General features: G+C 40.4%; 1 protein-coding gene and 1 long non-coding RNA gene across 5 annotated transcripts in view; one reads left to right on the top strand and one right to left on the bottom strand.

The window, feature by feature from the left end:
* The first annotated feature begins 867 nt into the window (after nt 1-867).
* Nucleotides 868-13181, top strand: part of LOC111846917 (uncharacterized) — a 26350-nt gene continuing 14036 nt past the window's right edge. Inside the window, exon 1 of the long non-coding RNA XR_002838973.2 lies at nt 868-2259. This is a non-coding gene — a long non-coding RNA (uncharacterized lncRNA). The remainder of the gene's footprint in view (nt 2260-13181) is intronic.
* grinaa (glutamate receptor, ionotropic, N-methyl D-aspartate-associated protein 1a (glutamate binding)) overlaps nt 3231-13181 on the bottom strand; it is a 13120-nt gene continuing 3169 nt past the window's right edge. For all 4 annotated transcript variants that reach the window (XM_023817641.2, XM_023817642.2, XM_023817645.2 and 1 more), the window contains exons 2-7: nt 8225-8609; nt 7709-7824; nt 7398-7598; nt 7147-7275; nt 5662-5805; nt 3231-4767 (exon numbers count right to left, since the gene is read on the bottom strand). In XM_023817641.2, the coding sequence (XP_023673409.1) occupies nt 4618-4767; nt 5662-5805; nt 7147-7275; nt 7398-7598; nt 7709-7824; nt 8225-8579 (1095 nt within the window). In that variant the 5' untranslated portion in view covers nt 8580-8609 and the 3' untranslated portion in view covers nt 3231-4617. The remainder of the gene's footprint in view (nt 4768-5661; nt 5806-7146; nt 7276-7397; nt 7599-7708; nt 7825-8224; nt 8610-13181) is intronic.

Raw genomic sequence — 13181 nt, 5'->3', positions numbered from 1 at the left:
GGGGGTTAATGTTTTCCCTCTCGCTTATCCAGCACCCAGTGCCACACAGTGACCCTTTCCAGAAGATTCCACGTATGTACTCAATCACAGACACCAGGGAAAGTGCAATTCGGAAGAAATAAAAACTGCATGGTTTTGCTAGCATTTTCGAACAGTGGATAGGATGCAGCATAGGAAGCAGTAGCTCTCCTGTTGTTGGACCTAGTTCCATAAATGTGGGAACTGGAAAAGGTGTACGGGTTCACATGATTGCTTGCTGGCTGTGGTCACAGTTTTCCTTCTTGGATATCTGGGACTGTGATGGATTCGTTTTCTCAGCAACCTGTTCTGAACTGTGGTGAAGTTGGATTTATATTCGATATTCGCTTCTTCCAGATTGTGACAGTAGTTCTTTTCAGATTGATGATTGTAAAGTAAAATGAGAGGAATATTTTACACTTTTAATTAGCTCCACACTCTCGAGCAATATGAATTAAAGTTACAAAGCAAGACGCAAATATCTATCTGCTCACAGAAAACGGCCGGAACACTTAGGGACCGTCTTGAAACTGCCCTGCCGCTCAGCAGAACCCCACTTGTATGTGTCCTATAACCGTCTGTCAATATTGCAGTTGGATAAATTGTAATAACTCCATTTTTAAGCCAATCACTATCAAACCAAGTTTAATGTTTTCCTCAGGTCCTGTCTAATCTTTCACACCCTTTTTTCCTCATAAAAAATGAAGGGAAGCCATTTATGGTTATTTAATATGGCTGTTGCTAAATAAGATCTTCAGATTGTAACGCACAAGGGCAGCGTCAATGACCGGACTGCGGAGAAGCTGGAGTGATCCACACAAGAGCTGAAATGACAGGTAAGACAAACAATCAGCAGCTGTGGCTTGTTAGGGACATGTCACCTTTTACTATGTAGCTTATCGTTTTACCATCGCTACCCTATGTGATTTATATTCGATATTCTCTAGCGAAAAAAACCTAGCGAATGTCGAATTTAAAACCAGCTACCCAGCGGCCTGTTCTGGGGTGGGTCGTTGCCACTCCCAGGTACCGCAAATGACTGGCCGCATGGTGTGCTATATGAGAACAGGAATCGTATTGGCGGAGTAACAAAAACTAAGATTAACTGTCTATTTAAAGACTATTAATTAGCTATCATTAAGGCATCTAAACGTCTATTTATAAAACAATTATATGCCATAAATCTGTAGCTCCAAACTCCAGAAGAGCTAAAAAATTCTGAACTCACTAATTTGCAGGATAGTAAGTGCCTTTTAATTGAAAATTAAATTGATTTAGTAAATGAGTTTAATGATTATTTAACATGGGTGTTCACAGTAGAGAACATGAGTAACTTACCACCATTTAGTACAAATACAGCATTGTCTATGACCAATATCTGTATAACTGAGGCTGATGTGGTACAAAGCCTAGCTAAGCTCAAAATAAATCACAGGGCCCTGATGGCATCTTACCTATAGTTTTAAAAGAGATGAGGGATATTATTAGCCAACCTTTAACTTTAATATTTCAGAAATCATTATCTGCGGGTGTGGTACTTCTGATTGAAAGCATGCTAATATAACGCCTATATTCAAAAAAGGGGATAGAAGTAATCCAGCAAACTATAGGCCAATCAATATAACTAGCATTAATGTAAAAATAATGGAAGCTATAATCCAAGTGAAAATGATAGATTACCTGGATGCAAATAACATTCTGAGGGATCATGGATTTAGGAGAGGTAGGTCCTGTTTAACTGATCTACTTGAGTTCTTTGAGGAAGCTACAAGAGAAATTGATCACAAAAAGGCCTACGATGTGATCTACTTAGATTTCCAGAAGGTCTTTGATGTTGTCCCCCACAAACGGCTCTTGCTTAAGCTCTAAGATGCAGGGATTTTAGGAACTGTGGCAGCTTGGATCGAAAGCTGGTTATTATTCCCTGCTTTATGGGTTTTCAGTCCTGCTTCTAGGAGCCTGTTATGAACTGTCCTAGCAGTGCACTTCACACCATTTAATGTTTCCCGTTCCTTTTGAAGGTCACTGCCGGGTAAGTAGACAGTCATCTCTGGCATTAGAATGTTGCTCCTGCCGTCTACCTGGCAGCCTTTTGGTTATCGCCAGTGACCTGCTTCACCTTGATCTTCTGCACTGCTGTCTTTGAATCTTGGAGCCTGGAAGCAGCTGCCACCAAGTGTCACTTTCTGCCAGCAGAACCAGGAGTAAAGTTGGATTTAAAAATGCAGATCTTTAAAAAAGGTAGAGTGGTCTCAATTTTTTTTTTCCAGAGCTGCATGTGTTACGATTGGTGGTATATTGAATTTGTATGGTATTTTAAAAATGAGATATAGGATGACACAAAGCTGTTTATATCGATATACATCTATTGTGAGTTCAAATTAGGTCTGAATTAAAAATTTTTAATAGAGACCAATAGAAATCATTCCTAGTTGTAAACAAAATGTGACACACAGAATCCCAGAATTCATTGCTAAAATCGAACCATTTGATCACATGAGGGAGGTTGATGGATTACTGAATAATTCACAGGTTTAAAAGTTGCAGTATTTGTTTTATTTTGTTGAAGGATATCACCTTAAAAAGATCTTTCCAGTTAAGTGCACTTTCAGTGGTCATCAGGCTTCTATTATGAGAGCAGTGTCATAAACCAAGGAAAAAAAGCCTGTTAGTGGACAAAGTGGTGTGAAATGTTTTTATGTTGTAGCTGCTGTAACTTATGCAACACATACAGTATAGACATAATTTATTTTCCTTTATTTTGAGGCTTGTTTGAAATAAAGAAAATGTCTATACTGAATGTTGTAGTTGTATATTTGCAAGCAGGGACAGAATCCCTGTATGTGCATTTAGTTTTGACCACACTGCTTTAATAGAAGTGTTTGTGATCTCACATGTGGCTTTAATGTAAACCTGAACATTTAGCTCAATACATAGAAAACAGTGATAAACATCATGTATGGATATTCTGCCTAAAAATACAGATATATCACCCAGGCCTAGATGCATGTACATGTTTATATGTATATATACACACAATGTGTTTATGTATACATACTGCACATATCAAACTTAATCCATGCACAGCTCAGTTAAGGCTAGGAAATTAGCTCAAGTTGGTTCACAAGGACCAGGGGACTGATGTGCTGATGCTGAAGATGTGAGAGGAACATGTACAGGTGTGATAATACACAAAACCCAAGCAGACACAATCAACATTAACAATTTTATTTTTAAGTTTTAATGAAAAGCGAACAGCAGTAGAGTAATACAATTCCATTTGAGTAATGCAAATTTACAGTGCAAACAGAACTACAAAGTTAAATATTCTATACACGTCATAACATTAAAGTTATTTATTTATGGTTAAATACAGTTTAAAAAATAAATCAGAGGTATTGAAACAAACACAGGGGCTGCTACACAATGCATTTTTGTAAGTTGGTTTGTTCACTGAATGCTCTAGCAGTAAGACTGTGCTGCGTGCACATGCCGAACCAGGGGGCGGTAGAGAGCATGCATGCAGGTGGAAATGGGGAGAAAAAATAAACACTTCATATCCATCTGTGTTTAGAAGGGTTACAGGTCAGTGTTGAGAGCATTCAGACCGGCACAAATTCCAGCAACACACAGCATGCTTCAGAATGCCAGAAATGTGACAAGCCCCTTCTGAAGGTACTACTGGTTTTAATCCAAAGTAGCTCCGAAGTCTACAGTATGATCGATAAACAGAAGGGACAGTACAATTAGTTAAGCAGGTATTGTTCTATTGTTTACACATACTAAAACAAACCAAGTAATTTTCACATTTCACACTAGACGATTTATTGTAAAACTAAAAAGAAAAAAAAGCTTCAATGTATACACCCAGGATTCTTAATGTTCCTTTTTGTACAGGAAAGAAAACGTCTCCTTTTCCTCTTTAAAGATGAATAAATGCAGTGAAGTTCCATGTTTGTTTGTGTGTACATGCCGCGTGTCTCCCCAGAATTTGGCTCGAACCTGTGCATTAATCGGTTAAACTCATCCGCAGGGCATGAGGGACAGAACATCGCAAACGCCTGTGCATTTACAGCTACAGTTTAAAGCAGAGGTGACCACTGGAGGAGGGCGGAGTGTCTATCTGATCAGAGCTGTCCTCCTGGCCATTTTCAGCTGTGTGAAACAGCATTTTTAAGTGTGTGGTGGCACAGGGGAGACCCAGGGCACCTATAGAAAAGGACCATTCCAGGAAGCAGGCCTGAGAGCTACAGGGGCCCCGCTTCCCATTTTTCCCTCTGATAAATACTGGCCGGCCTAGGGCTTCATATAAACTGAGAATTAAAGGGTCTAGCTGTGCCAATCTGAAAACTAGGCTTTTAAGAGGGGATAAAACACAGATGGACCGATTCAAAGCACCCTGACAAGGAACGTGCATGATAGTGAGCTATTATTCGAGCAGGACATCAGAATTTAGTGCCAATATGCCTGCAGCCCACCAAATGAGGCTTTAAGGTTAAGTGGGGTCAAAAAAGCACACCATGAAAGACGTTCACATTCAGTTGCTTGGGCCTCCTCTTTGCTCCGCCCAGAAGGATGTGTAGGGAGGAGAGGGGTCCGTCACTCACGGCTGCGACCCACTATGGCCAGGATGTACAGGAAGATGTTGATGATGTCAGTGTAGAGGCTAAGGGCAGCGAAGATGTACTCCTCCGGACTCAGAGCCAGCTTCTTGTTGCCCAGGAGAAGCTGGGTATCCACAGCCAAGAACTGGAAGCGCAAAAACAAGATCAGTCAGCACCTCTCATACTTAGGCTTTCTGCTGTCGTTCTCTCCATCATAACTGGCGTCAACTCTGTCATTTTCTGTCTCGTTGCAAAATTATACAACGACCACACAAAGTCTCACTGGCCTCAATAGCATCCAAACAAGTCTTTACTCCTGCTGTTCCATTACATCATCTTTCAGTTTTGTTAGACTTTTCCATACATGGTGCTTTATATTGCATCTACATCATCTGAAGAATGAACCTAACCTCCTCAGAGTTACTGTGTCCTGTGGGTATCTCTTTCACCACTAAACATAAGGTCTCCATCTCACCCTCCTTCCCTGCTCCATCTCCCCGTCCAGCATCCTCACCTCTCTGCTAGTGCATCAGTATTTCCAGCCTGAATTTCCATGACTCCTCCAGCTGGCATGTTCTGCTGACCAGGCCAAAGCTCCAACCCTTTATTCCAAGTATCACCCGTGCCCCGAGTCCCAGCTGACTGCCTCACTCTCTCCATGCTTTCTCAGCCAATTCCACTAAATCTCAAGGCAATTTTCTGGCCTTGGGTTTAAGGACACTGCTGTGAGGCACCTTTGGAACGTGCTACGAGGAAACTCTTAAGTGCTTTGAATATTTTTTTCCCATCATGCCCCCCCCCCAGAACTGTAGATTAAATGAGCCCAGTTTCCATGGATTGCCAAAGCAGACTGGCTTTCCTACCGGCTCCCTGAAACCTCTCAGCAGAGCTGGAAAACTGGGCTGCCACCAGCAGACGGGAGAGAGCGTGCTCAGATGTCCAGATCAACTGGACGTCGCTCCTGTGCCCACAGAAGCACAGTACTGAAAGAAAACAGACCTAAAGGCCCACGGGCTGCGTAGAACCAAGGCTGACTTACGCAGGTGAAGAGCAGGGCCCCCAGCGAGGCGTAGACGATGTGCAGGATCTTGTGGCGGATGAAGATGCAGAGGATGGAGAAGATCATGAGGACGATGAGGCAGACGAAGAGCACGCCCCGGCAGGAGGTGAAGTCATACTTAGTCTGTGTCAAGGGAGCCAGAAGAAATGATAATTAAAAATCTTACATAATTAAATGACTTCAGTCATCTGACATACACTGTCCATTTTACTTTCAAATTCATAACCAAATTGTTTAAACGTCATGCAAATTTTCAAAACATCTACAACAGGGTATATACAGAAATCCTGAAGTTACATTTAATACCTTTATTAATACTTTCTCAATAATTCTTTTAAAACCAACACAACATTGAGTTGCAACTGTTTTAACTGGCAGTCTTTCTTGAACACATCTTGCATTTTTTTTAACTTGTTGAATAAAAAATAGATATAAAATTATATATATATTATATAAAATGGCCAATAAAAGAATAAAAGTTCTAACAAACTGGCATTCACTACCTGAACTGGTGATGCCATTACAACCAGTAAATGGACTTGAACCTCTGACAGCAATGTAATACCATGGTAAGTGCCTTAATCTGACGTTGTACCCGGTTTTTTCTTTTCCACACCTAGCGATGTCAGAATCGGGAAATATTGCTTTAAACAGCTCTCCAGTTCCTTCGTTAGAGTTTAACGAGTGCTGTTTATCAGCGGTCTCTAGACTCCACTGAACCTCAGCGTGCAGCCCATAGTCACCCGGAGATCAGCCGTCTATGTAGCTCCGCGTCCATGCATTCCAGATTTATGGCAAGTGCATTGAGTATGCAACCAGAGAGCGTTAACATCCATCTAAGTGATTATTTTATTTTTTTAACAAACCAAACAGTACGCCTCCTGGTTATTGCCCACTACAGGCATGAGCCAGGGTCCTCTAGAGAGTGAGAATTTGTGTTTGAGGAGTTTCACAAGCCAGCTAGTATCCAGTTCAGCGGGCGCAAAATGGCTGACACGTCGAATGGCCATTGAATATGATGTCAGCATCATAGATATAGACTAACTAGAATGAATGAGCCTAATCTCACATTTAAATAAACTTACGCAAACTTTAGCAGATAAACTTTTAAACACAAATGGACTCATTTGGAAAAAGAAATCTAAAATTTAATACCTCATAAAATTGTATTTAATGCCTTTTAATGGCCTTAATTTTTACTAATTTGATTTACTATCTTTTATTACTTTATAAAGCCCGACGGACACACTGTACAATTCTATTAGTGCATGTAAAGTCGGAAAGGATAAAATTCAACATAAAAACAACACAAGCAAAGGACTATATAATATATAAAAATAATCTTCAGTTCAAAGGGATCATGGCCTCCTGGGAAGTTCAAAGTTCATTGCTGTTCCGAAACACGTGTCCTCACTACACACTGACATCCAAAAGGGCACACAGAAAGACCTGCTGACTACTGACCTGCAGCGAAAAGAGCACCACGGTGAAGCACACGACCACGGTGATGCCCACGGCCATGATGACGGAATCTGTGTTGTAGAAGCTGGCGATCATGCCCACCATGTAGGACAGGCTCAAGGTGAGGATGGACTGGGGGTGGAGACACAGACAGCAGTCAGCCGTACACACTTACAACCCCGGATATCAGAGAAATACATGCCAGAAACCCATCCATCAGTAACGGAAGAAAATACAGCAGTTTTGGACCATACCAAAGCAACCAAGTTCCAGGGGTGTTTGCGGCGGAATTCCCCACAGCAGCTGAGCACAATGAGGGACACAAAGAAGACGGCGTAGGACACATAGTAGGTCCAGCTGTTTCCGCGCACGAACATTTTGACATCCTCCACAAAAGTGAAAACTGCCACGAAGGAGAAGGTCACAATCAGCTGAACAGTCAGCACCAAGAAGACCTGTGTGGACAAACATCATGAACCAAGGACATCAGGGAAGCTCCTCACATGTGCAAAGAAGATTTAAAGAGTATTTGTGAACTCCTGACACTGCTTGCTTCATAGCTTACCTTGCGAATGAAAGCCTGCCGGATGGACTTATCCTCCCATTTAGAGTCAGTGAACTCCTCGTTGTCATAGTAAGATGGTGGCACATCACCATGGTAACCCGGACTATTCAGGGGATCTGGGTCAACACCAAAACAAGACAAGCCAACAAATTATCTTTAGTGGTAAAATACAAGGAACCAAATTGAGTTATGTAGTTTTTATTATATATTCCATTTTAGATCACTGCTTTCTTTGGAATATGCGCCAAAGAGATGATTAACTGCCCTAGAACCATCTGCAAATACACCAGTATTAAAGAGCAACCCTCTTTACTTTATCGTTCAACATTAGAGGGAAGCTCAACAAGCTGTTGATAAAACAAAGGCTAATTAGGAACTCATCAGATATGGAGATAATATACCCTATAGCTTGCAAAAACATTATGACTTATAAACCATACAGTTTTGTATACTATTATACTGCCCTCCATTGATACACTGTAAGTAACTGTACCCCTGGAGACCGGGGACACTCACCATCGGGGTCTACTCCGTAGCCAGGTTGAGGAGGACCCTGCTGATAAGGATACCCTGTCTGAGGAAATCCTGCCTGAGGGTAAGGACCCTGAGGGTAAGGTCCTTGAGGGTATGGACCCTGTGGGGCCTGAGGGTAGGGCATTTGCGGATAGGGTGCTTGTCCAAATCCAGGCATTCCCTGGGCAAAGTTGGGCTGCCCAAAAGCAGCAGGCTGGGGGAACGGGGGCCCTCCTGGGTTCTGTGAGTAGTTGGGAGGGGGCATTGCAAATCCAGCGGGGTTGGGCTGGCCAAAGACAGAGTTATGAAGGGGATTGTCCTCCCCTGCAATGGGGTAACCACTCTTGTTCTGGGACATGGTTCTATAGGATGATCACCAGTCCGTATGCTGTGGAAAGGCAAGACCAACGTATTAGCACAAAAGCTGACGAAGCCACGTCCATCCTCTGGCCTATTTACACTGCTATGTCAAGACTTATCAAAAATGTCTTACTGGTAAACAAAGCATACAGCAAAATTCATAATGGTATAGAATTGTGTTTATTCCATGCATCCATTTCCTGTAAGTAATTTTACATTACATCAGACCTGTAGCCTTTCACAGGGCACAAAGTGGAAGACAAGTGGGTGCTAGTTGCAAGCAATGTAAATTCAGCCAAATTAACCAACTGAAATCATATTTTTGTGCGAAAGGAGGAACCTAGTTTACCCACAGGATACCCATGCACTCCACAGAGCCAGAGCAGGAAGTGTGAGGGTACAGTACACCATTCCACCATGTTCTACCCCAGTACTTAGGTGGCTGGTTTAAAATTAAAACTGAAATTAGATCACCAACCTAATGTTTGCAGCACTTAAAATATTTATAAAGCTGGGTATTTTAGTTGAGTACTTTAGGGAAGGTAACATGCTAAATAGAGATGCACCGATATCGATATTCGGATCTGTATCGGCGCCGATCCATACCTAATTGACGGATCGGGCATCGGCCATGCGTGACCGATCCACGTCCTATACTTACTTATTTCGTTTTTGGCAATCAGTCGCACGACAGCTCTTTCCCATTTTAAATGTGTTTTTTTGCGGCATTCAAATCGAACGCTATCGCTGCCCCTCAGTCTTTTTTTGCTACTCAGTTGGTGTGAGTACAGTGACTTCCGCCTGCTGTGACGTCATGCGCATACCCTTCGCAGTACGAGGAGCGTAAGATAAGACGTGACGATCTAGGGGTATTTTACGCTTTTAACAGAAACCAGTAGCACAGCGATTTGCAATCTATGTAAAATAAAGTTTTAAGGTGGGAATAGCGTTTAATGGACAATGTCATTTAACAAAGCGCACGCAACTGCGAGACAAAACAAAGCCAGTGAACAAAAGTCACTAACTTAATTGGACTGTTTTGCGAACTCACTGCAGCTTGTGATACAAGAGGGGCTGCCATCGCAACAAAAGTGTAACTGCGCTGACACCAATGGGAGAAAAACTGTTCAAATTTTAAGCATTCGCAACTTGCGTATACTTGCTTTGAAGATATTCATATTGAACTGAAAATGTCTCAAAAACGCTTAAAACAAACGAGGTGGAACAGTACGTTATGTATGTTTGCAGTAGCCTAATTAAATATTTTTGCCATACATTTTTTCTATCTGTATTTACTAGTTTAAAAAAATTAATATACAAAGTATAACAAAGTAAAAAGAGCTCTTGTATCGGAATCTGAATCGGAACAGAAAAAATGTGGATCGCCCATCTCTAATGCTAAAGGCCAGTCTTGGGACTTGAACATTCAGCCTATTAGTTCACATCCTTGACCATTCCGTTTGATTTTGTTCCCAGTTCACAACTACATCGCATAGACATGCTTTTCGTGGGAATTGGCAACCATAAATACCCTTGGTGTCAAACAGAGTATGAGAAAACCCAGTATCCCCTTCAGGGAGTTTCCTGCTTATCGCATCATGCCTCAGAACGACGACTCTGACTCACTGCACCATGCACTGGATAAGTGCTTACTGGAATGTAATGAGGCATGAAAATGGGAGGACAGGGGTGAAATTTAGGATAAAATTCTGATACAAAATTGTATGTACTATAAATATTAATATAATGTATTCATATGATTATTATAATATTAGGAAATACTAATATTATGGTGAAGAGATCTTCCTATAGGAACAATTAGCATTATACATGTTACATTTCTACAAACTTCAGGCAGCCAGTAGCTGTGTATCATCAATTAAAGGAAAATGTACGGAGTCATGTATGGGCACATCTAGATTATATTTCCATTACAAGGTTCTGTGTATGGGGGTAGGGGGAATAAATGAAACAGTAAGTCAAACAGGAGAGCTAAGGGCAATTGTAATCTACAATGTGCAGTGCGTGCATGTGTGATTGTATTCTACGATGTGCAGATCCGTATTGCCAAGCTAACAGGCAGATATAATGAGCATGCCCGGGCCTAACCAGTGACATCATTAAAGTTGTTTACACCCTACCTATTGCAGAAATTCCCACCATGGGACCCACAATGCTTTGCTATTCTGCATCTACAGTGTTGTCACAGTAGTTTTTGGAGATCTACGCAGGAATACTCTTATGGTTATAAAAATCAAGAACCTAAACAGTTCAGTGGACCGTATACTACCGGTATTTTAATGACACCAATTAGTCTAACTACATAGTATGTTGTGAACTCTATATGCACCTTACTGCAATATACCACTGTGACACTTTGATACTATCAACTTATTGCCGTGATCCACTAATACCTTATGTTACCTGTGTTAGTGTTTCGTAGTTTGTATATACTGTACAGTTTGTGTTGTTATAATGTTGCACTCTACGCTGACTGTTTATTGCATTGTTACACCACATGGTTATTGCTGCCTGTTATAGTCTGCAAGAAGGCATTCAAGCAAGAATTTCATTGTACTTTGTACCTGTACACTGTACATATGACAGAGCTTTGAATCCTTGAATGAATGTCTTTAGGATCGTAGGAAACTAGAGTAAACCTGGATGATATAAGAACATGCCAACACTGTTATTCTCCGCAGTCATTAATTGTCAATAACAAAAATCATTAAGTATTTCAAAGAAAAGTCCCAGGGCCTTTCTAAGAAAGGTTAATGACACAGGTAATTCTATAATGCCAAGCCCTCGGGTTGTAAATGCTGAATATTTTATTCAAATGTCATAGGCATGAAGGATGTGACTAATGCATGTGAGAAATGACCTTCACAAAATCTTGTTCAGTTGACAGGTATGCAAAATATTTTCCATGTAAGTTATAAAGTGTAGACATAAATTTCATAAACATTTCACACAACCAGAATGTTAAATTCTCAATCGGCCACACTCCTTTCTGACATCAGATGCAAAACTCAATGTGTTCCAGGCACCATTTGAATGATGTACTGAACCTAGAAATAATGATTAAAAGGTCAAGGCACATCCAGGGGTTTGTTTAGACCACATTCTTAACTACCTTTGCTGACAACAGATTTCAAAAGTGACTTTTAAGCAATATTTAAGATTTCAGTGCTAACAAAACTAACCTTTATCACCATTTGATATTCTGGTATTTACCTTTATTAGCAATTTATACAAAAAAAATAAAAACATGTAAAAGAGATAATGACTGCATTAAAATCCAGAATCTACTATTAGACTCAACTCCAAATCAGTTATTACAATTATCAAAGGTGTTTTATTTGACGATATGTTTAGCACATTGACGGCACCCTTTAAACACCAAGTGAATGAAAATTCTATTATTCCAACATTTAATGAAAACTGAAATTCCCTCAGTCAAATATCTGCACCAAAGTCTGAAAGCAGATTAAAAGTCCTCTTAGAAGAGATGACTAAAGGAATTATGCCCTTAGATATGAGCCCTGAACAGATTAGAAAGGGACTTTCCCCCAACAGCCCAATCACGTAACACTGACGTCTGTATGAAAGCTGTCCATTGGAAATCAGGCATGCATCATTAGATAAATACTGACAGGCAGGCACAGCCTCCCTCGGTGCCGGTGAGCTCTAAGCACCTGAGATGACAGTCAGAAGAGCTGATCAGCCTCAATATGGTGCCCTGCCAGAATTTTAGTAAAGTAAGGATGTAATCTGACACAACTGACAAAAAGGACACATTTTAAATACAGTGGAAACCGCTTACAGTGATCAGTTTTATATACATATGGAATTTTTTATATTTAATTTTTAAATTTTATTTGTTTGATAGCTCTGCTTTCCCTCGTGGTAAACCATCTGCTGCAGGCTAGCTACCTAAGGCTAATGCATGCATAGAAAATTTGACGGGAAAAAGAAAGTAATTTTCACTCAGTCACAAATACAGACGCACCAAAGCTTATAAAAAAACTGCCAAAAACAAGCCACTGAGATGCAGCAGCAAAACTATAACAGGCTATATTTTTTTCTACAGTACTGGACTGTATTGCAGCATATTTTAATTATACACAATTCAGTAATTTAATCTGTACAGTACAGTAATTTGAAAAGCATTTGGAACAGCTGTACTGTATTTTGAAAGAGTCAGTAAAATTCACTAAATAGCTACGCTGTCTATTTTATTACCTTTATTTATTAATGTAATAAATATACAAATGTCAATTAGATGGTAATCTGCCTGAGACAAAGAAAAAGAAAAAAAATGGTTATAATGATCATCCATTACAGTGATCAATTTTGCCCAGGCAGACGTGATCACTATAAGTGGTTTCCACTGCATTACAATAAATTTTAAAAACAACTTAAATACATCATAAGGCATCTGTGACCTTGAGACACCAGGAAGTACAATTTTCCAGCTAATAGAAAGAAAAAGTATAAGCTATGACACCTATAAGTGAAAGCGGAGCCAATTCAGAAAACAAAGGTTCTTTCCCTGAGGATGTATTTATATAAATGCTGTGCTACAGCAAAAAAAAAAAAA

This window comes from Paramormyrops kingsleyae, chromosome 23, assembly GCF_048594095.1.
Source record: "Paramormyrops kingsleyae isolate MSU_618 chromosome 23, PKINGS_0.4, whole genome shotgun sequence".
Classification (NCBI taxonomy): Eukaryota; Metazoa; Chordata; class Actinopteri; order Osteoglossiformes; family Mormyridae; genus Paramormyrops; species Paramormyrops kingsleyae.
Note: the sequence above shows the minus strand (reverse complement) of the source record. Positions and strands in the feature narration are given on the sequence as shown.